Source organism: Clupea harengus, chromosome 12 (assembly GCF_900700415.2).
Source record: "Clupea harengus chromosome 12, Ch_v2.0.2, whole genome shotgun sequence".
In the NCBI taxonomy this organism is placed as follows: Eukaryota; Metazoa; Chordata; class Actinopteri; order Clupeiformes; family Clupeidae; genus Clupea; species Clupea harengus.
Window position 1 is genome coordinate 17,368,443 of NC_045163.1, and position 7,500 is coordinate 17,375,942.

General features: G+C 48.4%; 1 protein-coding gene across 3 annotated transcripts in view; it reads right to left on the bottom strand.

The window, feature by feature from the left end:
* exd3 (exonuclease 3'-5' domain containing 3) overlaps nucleotides 1–7,500 on the bottom strand; it is a 50,038-nt gene that overhangs the window by 31,889 nt on the left and 10,649 nt on the right. For all 3 annotated transcript variants that reach the window (XM_012834112.3, XM_031577535.2, XM_031577537.2), the window contains exons 12-18: nucleotides 7,083–7,281; nucleotides 6,477–6,586; nucleotides 6,048–6,249; nucleotides 5,099–5,268; nucleotides 4,654–4,863; nucleotides 4,087–4,140; nucleotides 3,632–3,763 (exon numbers count right to left, since the gene is read on the bottom strand). In XM_012834112.3, coding sequence (XP_012689566.2) covers nucleotides 3,632–3,763; nucleotides 4,087–4,140; nucleotides 4,654–4,863; nucleotides 5,099–5,268; nucleotides 6,048–6,249; nucleotides 6,477–6,586; nucleotides 7,083–7,281 — 1,077 coding nt within the window. The remainder of the gene's footprint in view (nucleotides 1–3,631; nucleotides 3,764–4,086; nucleotides 4,141–4,653; nucleotides 4,864–5,098; nucleotides 5,269–6,047; nucleotides 6,250–6,476; nucleotides 6,587–7,082; nucleotides 7,282–7,500) is intronic.

Consider the following 7,500-nt stretch of genomic DNA (forward strand, 5'->3'; position numbering starts at 1 on the left):
GGAGAGTGTCTGAGGCTTTTTATACAGCCTGTGTAAGTTTGGACTGATGCCTTTTCTTCTGCTTTGCCGTTCTATATAGAAAAGGTACGAGCACAGATTGGGGGTCATAGTTGTTCCGCCTTAAAGCCGGCAGCGGAGAGTCACAGAGCCGGATCGGCGTCTGTGTAACAGGAAGAGCCGGATATACATCTCTCTGGGAGAGCCGGCATGGACGTCTGTAACAGGTAGGCTAGTTTATTTACAATACTGATGTTATGGCACATTCGAGACAACTCGGAATTCTGAACGTCTGCCATGATATTTCCCAGCTCTGACTTTAATGTGTTCCAGCCAAATAATGTGGATTTTCCATCTATCTGCTGGGTATCAGTAATTATGTACACCGTTTTTCATTTATTTTCATTTTGACACACTTCATGTATCTTCTCAAGCATTTTAAAAGGTTTACAACTTTTGATTTAGTCAAGGTCTGTTAGTCTCTGTCAAGTTCATCGCCATATTGATAATGATGTCAAATAGACTAAATGACACGCCTCACTGAAGCCGGGGATATTTTTTCCTCAGAGTTTCTGAGTCAGAGCTCCGACTTTAAGTGGCGTTCTAGTTTGAGATATCCGAGTTCCTAGTGGTCTTGAACGCGGCATTATAGACGCTACGTCATGCCATTGGTTTCGTAACGTCTGTTTGTTTCAGGCTAAACCAGCAAAGGCGGCATAATGAGGGGTCTTCTTAACAACATTATAGCAGGATCTCTGCTTAAAAAGGGCTTGAGAGAGAGAGGGAGAGAGAGAGAGAGAGGAAAGAGAGAGAGAGAGAGAAACAGAGAGGAAAAAGAGAGGGAGAGAACGAGTGAGAGACCACACAAGCAAGGGGGACAAATTTCAGACAGAAGTCGGTAGGCCACCCTCCCCTCCCAGGACTAGTAGGTGGTCAGGAGTTGACACATTTAGGACCCCCCACCCCACCCTACCCTATCCCACCCCACACCTCCCCAACCGCCCACCTCGTGAGGGCCCTGGGGACCGGCTGGACTGAAGGGTGGCCTGTGTGTGTGTATACAAATGTGTGTGTGTGTGTGAGAAGGCGCTTGAGAGTATATTTGTGTGAATGTATGTGAGAGTGTGAGTGTGTGGTTGAGGGGTGGGGAGAGGTTCCCACAGACACCCGAGCTCAGCCTACAGGCTCTCGCCCTCTCACCTCCCCTGGCAGCCTGGCTCTCCATGACAGACTGTGTGTGTGTGTGTGTGTGTGTGTGTGTGTGTGTGTGTGTGTGTCTGGGTCTGAGGTGTGAGGTATGCAGAAAAGTTGGAAACCAAGACGGGTCGGGTCGTCGAGGATCCCAGACATACAGCCAGCCTAGTAAGATGAATATGTGGAGAGGTGAAGTTTATCTGTCACACACTATTCCTCACTCTTCCTCCACATCTCTCTCTCTCTCTTTCTAGATTCTCCTGATTCTCTCGTCAAACCTGGTGTCAAGATCCTGCAATTTACATGTTAAGACAAGAGTCTGATAACACCTACTGTAAAAGTGAAGCGCAGGTTATCGTTTCACTTTATTTATTTTTTGGTTTGATACATAGTTTGACCAATTGTTGGTGTGTGTGTGTGTGTGTGTGTGTTTAATTATCCTATCTTCCCGTAGGTGACAAGGTTTTTTTTTATGAGATAAACAGCACTACTCAGGTGAAGGGATCTTTCCCTCTGTCCAGTCAGCTCTGAGGTCACGTCTGCATTTAACTCTGCGGTATATGTTTCTGGTTGCACCCCCTCACATAAATAAATCTAGGGAAATAGTAGTCTATGGTGAGGTCAGAGCAATCTGCTGCTCTGAACTATCTACATGAGAACCAGCTTTGACTATCAACTGCTAATCTATGTTGGGTTTACATAGAGAAGACTAATCTGCCTTCATAACCATTAATTACCAGAATATGAGGTAGGCATTCTATTCTGCATTATTCTATTTATGTAACTATAGATACCGCAGATAATTAAATCGATAACGCAATCCTGAAGCAACAGCATGTTTTCTAAATACAGTACTGTAGTGTTGCAATTCATTCAGCAGTTGCTCTCGCTCTCATCAGGTGTGAGAGTGTGTGTGTGTGTGTGTGTGTGTGTGTGTGTGTGTGTGTGTGTGTGTGTGTGTGTGTGTGTGTGTGTGTGTGGAGATAAGGGCCGTCTAGCCAGGCTGGCCCCAGTGAGGTGTTATTTGTCAGGTGTGGCCCATCTGACCAGACCAGTGCAGTCGCTAGCAGAGATGCTTTCATGCAGACAAGATTATGCCACTCACGCTGACTCACAAGGCAACCAGTACACTTTGTTTCAGTCTGAGTCTCTGTCTCTGTCTCTGTCTCTGTCTCTGTCTCTGTCTCTGTCTCTGTCTCTGTCTCTGTCTCTGACACACACACATAGACACACCCATGCTCGCACACATAAGTGCATTCAGATTTTGTTCTCATCAGCCTACACAACTCTCCACAATGACAAAGCAAAAAATACAAATAAATTTGTAGTGTTTTGCTAATTTATTAAAAATAAACTTCTCCTTTGTCACCCAGTAGCTTCCCCCCTCTCCATCTCTCCCCCACCCAAACATTCACCCTCATCTCCAGATTCTCTCTCGTCCTCCGACTCGCATTCTTGCCCTTTTATCTTCACAGTCACCCTTCCCCTGCATACCCATCTCCTCCATCTCAGAGACTCTACTTCTCTCTATCTCTTTCCCTCTCTCATCTTTTAAGTCATACTTTATCTCTCTTTCTCGAACCTCTGAACCTTAATCTCACTAACACTTCCATCTTCCCTTTCTTTCTCATCCGCATACCCTCTCTGTCCCAGCTTCCCTCTCTCTGTATCTTTCTCACCCTCTCATCTTTGTCATCTCATCTGTGTCTCATCTTTGTATCCGTTTCTCTATCTCTTTCTTTCATCTCGAAGGCTACATCTCTCCCTCACTCTCTCATCTCCCACTCTCCCTCTTGCTCCCTCTCTCATCTCTATCAGTCTATCTGTCTCTCTCTCTCTCTCATCTCAGAGCCCTTATCTGTCTGCGTATTTCCTGTGTGTCTTCCCACTCTTGTTCTTGGCCCAGGGGCAGTGGGATCTCATTGTTCCAGTGGATGCCACCGCGGCCCTCCAAACCCATGATTCACAGGAAGCCGTTCCACCACGCTGCCTTTATCTCCTGGCCACTTCCTTCCCCCGACCGTCACCGCCACTCTTCCAACCCCCCCACCCCCTTCCTCCCAGGGACGGAGAGGCCTTCTGGGACCGCCAGTGACCATATCTGACCTCATCCCCCCCCCCCAAACGCCACCCGCACTCTCACGCTACTGGACATGCTTTCTGAGAAACGGTGGGGTGTTTCTGGGATGGGTGGGGGGATACTGGCCCAATGTGGAAGAAAAGGGGTTCAGGATGGTGTGGTGGGAGTGACAGAGGATAGAGGAGACATAGACACATGCAGGACACAGGCAAACATTTACTCACACACACACACACACTCACATGCGTACATTCACACAATCCATATGTGCATACTCACACGGGCGAAACCATATATGAACCCACACACACACACACACACACACACACACACCATAAACATACACAGATTGAAACACACCTGGCATCGGCTAAATATGTCGTGTCGGGTGAGTCCCACGTGGAAGTGTCTGATGACCTGAACAGCCTGGTCCCGCGCCTTGTCCGTGCAGTCCAGTGCCAAACAGCGGCCCTCTGCCACCTGAGACTTCAGCTGTGGAAACACACACACATACATGTGTATGCAGAGGCAGAGAGAGACACACACACACACACACACACACACACACACACACACACACACACACACACACGCACACACACACACACAAAGACAATACATTAGCAGACACATCTGTCATCACCTCATATGCAGCTCATGTTCACTCTCTCTCACTCTCTTTGTTAGGCACACGGACAAGCACACACACACACACACACACACACACACACACACACACACGCACACGCACACACACGCAGACACACACACACACACACGCACACGCACACACACACACACACCGAGACACTTACGGTTTGGTACGGCTGGCCGGAGGTGAGGATGACCCTGTCTTCAGTGCGGGCCAGCTAGGGGGAAACAGGAAGAGGAAGTGGACTTCTGAGACGGTCACAGGTCAAGGGTGAATGGGGCACAGAGCTGAGAGGTCCGGCATGAGAACACCAGCACTCCCTGTCTGCACCCGGAGCGCTTATTACAGCAAGGATACACTCTACCCTCAGCCCCCACTCACACTCTTGGACTCATAGGGAAAAGTATCCAGGAGGAACCAAAGATTACTTCATAAAACCCTCTCAGATAAAAAAAAAAAGTTTTCAATGGTTCTAGGACAGCTGAGATGCCTCTAAAAGGGTTCCAGTGAGAGAATAAAACCCTTTAAGGAATTGCTCATGACGGAAATTAAAGAACCCTTTTTTGCCAAAGGTGTTCCACAAGGCCTTGTAATGAAACTTCAAAAGATCTCAAAAGAGTCTGGTAGTCAAAAGATCTCAAAGGAGTCTGGTATCAGTATGTGTCTGTGTGTGAGTGTGAGTGTGTGTGTGTGTGTGTGTGTGCGTGTATCAGTATGTGTGTTAATTCACCTTAGCGGCTACTTTGTGATCATCCTCGTTCTCCAGTATGACCACATCCACCCCCAGGCAGCGCAGGTAGCGGCCCAGGCCCTGCAGCATGTTGTCACACACCACCCTCAGCTCCTGGGGAGACACACTCGGCCCTTCCCAATCACTCGGCCCAAACCGCTGGGCCAACGTCCCCACAGCAGGGGCCTGCTCAGAGCCTTTCTGCTCGCGCTACACACACACACACACACACACACACACACACACACACACACACACACACACACACACACACACACACACACACACACACACACACACACACACACACACACACACACACACACACACACACACACACACACACACACACACACACACCAAATCATACCAAAGCGTAACCTGACTTGCCGTTTGGTTGGCAGTAAAAATCCACACACTGGTTTGAAATGATGAGCTTACTCACTGTCTTCTTGCGCCCCTTCCTGCTCTTGTCCTTGGGCGTCCTCTCTTCTTTGGTCTTGCCCGAGTCAGATGGGCCGTGCGCCACAGAGCGCAGGTCTGCCGGGAGACCGAAGCGCGCCGGGTTCGCCTTCAGAACAGAGTACACGTCCAGCAGGCAGCAAGCATCGGCCGCTACAGGGATGAAGGGATGGACAGAGAGGGGAGGGGGAAGGAAGAAAGAAGGGAGAGAAGGATGGACATAAGGAAAGAAAGAGAGAAGGGGAAAAAGAAGTCATACAACTTGCTTCCCTGGGAAAAACAAAAATTATAGCACTACAAAATTTGACCTGAAGTCCTCGATAAGAACAGATCATGGCCCAATGATAAAACAACGCCATCGTCAGTATGACGCGCAGTAAAAAAAAGTCCACATCATGCTGGCTTTCTCACGCTAACAAGCTCAAGAGCTCAGGAACAGCCAGCCACAGAATCACAAATAAACAATAACGCCAAACCAAGCAAATATTATAAAAGCATTTCACATATTATTCCATTTATATCAGAGTACAACAATCTATTTCCTCTTTTTGTGGTATAGATGTGGCGTAACTTAGTGACCTAGTGTGATGTGATGTAGCATGAGGTGACGTAGTGTGATGTGATGTGATGTAGCATGACCTGAGGTAAATCAACATATTATTCGACATATATCAGACAGTGCACAATATTCTACTTCCTCTTTCTGTGGTGTGCATGTAGCATTGATGTGGCATGGCATAGTGCATCGTTACATGACACAGTAAAACCAGACTGAGTGAGACGCGTCGTGAAAGGTGACGTGACATAACGTAGCATGTCCTGACGTAGCATGACGTGATATAGTGTGATATGACGTGGCGCGCCGTGATGTACTGTGACGTGAAGTAGCATGTAGCATGACGTGACATGGGGTGGAGGGAGGTGATGCCCACCTGCGTAGCGCAGCTGGCTGAACCTCAGTGGCCGGCGCTCCCAGTTGGAGAGCTGCTCCTGCTTGTCCAGTGGCCTCCCCAGCAACTGCTGCACAAGCAGGCTCAGCCCCTTCTCTGCCGTGCCCCTACCACCACCATCACCAGCACCTCCCACCTCCACGCTCCGGCGCCCCCCCTCAAACCCACGCCGGCTCATCTGGATCTGGGCGTGAGCAGACACAGAGAGTCGAGAGTTCAAAGGTCATTGGGGGAAGGAGAAATTCAAGTATACAGACTTGCCAACTCCAGCATGACTTATATGACTATAATAGAGGTGTATCTCTAAACATTGTGTCTGAATTGTTCATGCATATGTAAATGTTTTCAGTATATCTCTGTTTTGTGTGTGTGTGTGTGTGTGTGTGTGTGTGTGTGTGTGTGTGTGTGTACCTTCTGATGCACTTGGAGCAGGTCTAACATTCCATCCACTTTTGGCGGTTCCTCAGAGAACTCAGGCCAAGTGGCCACCAGACTCCTCAGATCCCCAGACATCCCATAACCTACACACACACACACACGCACGCACGCACATACACACACACACACACACACACACACACACACACACACACACAGACTCACACAACAAAACAAACAATTTAATGCCATCTTAAGTCACAGCTACAGATCTACAGCTGCCTGACACAAGCACAGTAGTGGAAACTAAAGCACTGATGGCAAATGATCTAGCCAAGGCTGAAGCATAGTTAACATTTACTGCTATCCCTGTGCAGCCATGATAGTCTTAGCTCTTACTGGTATATACTGTTAAACCTTTATTCATTTAGCAGACGCCAATTGGATCCAAAGGAACTTGCAGAACAGTACGTATATGCATTTTAAGCAGTATACTATACTATTATATATCATATATTATAATGCTCCCTGTATACTGAGCCAATGATCTTGATGTTGTTAGAACCTTGCTCTACCAGTTCAGAGTTCATCAGTTGAGTGCCAGGATCCCAGGAACCCAGGGCTTTTGCGGAGGCTCACCCAGTTTGAGGATGTTCTTGTGGGAGAGGAGTTCACGGATGAAGCGGATCGTCTGCGGGTCCTGTCTGATGCCCGGGGCGCAAAGGTCCAGCAGGAACACGGAACCCGGCACAGCCAGCTGGATCAGAGCCACCCGCTGCTGGCTCGTGGTGCCGAAGCCTGCCCGCCACTCCATGTCAACACCCACCACAACGCCAGGCTGGGCAGCGGAGACAGAGGGAGAGAGGAAGAGGGGAATTTACAGAGAGAGAAAGAGAAAGTCTCACACACACACACGCTCTCTCACAAACACACATAGACACACTCACTCACTCTCACTGTCTAACATACACACACATAAAAACACACTCTCTCTCACAAACACACACAAAACACAACAATTCTGACACACCCACATACATAAACTAATTAATTTGCA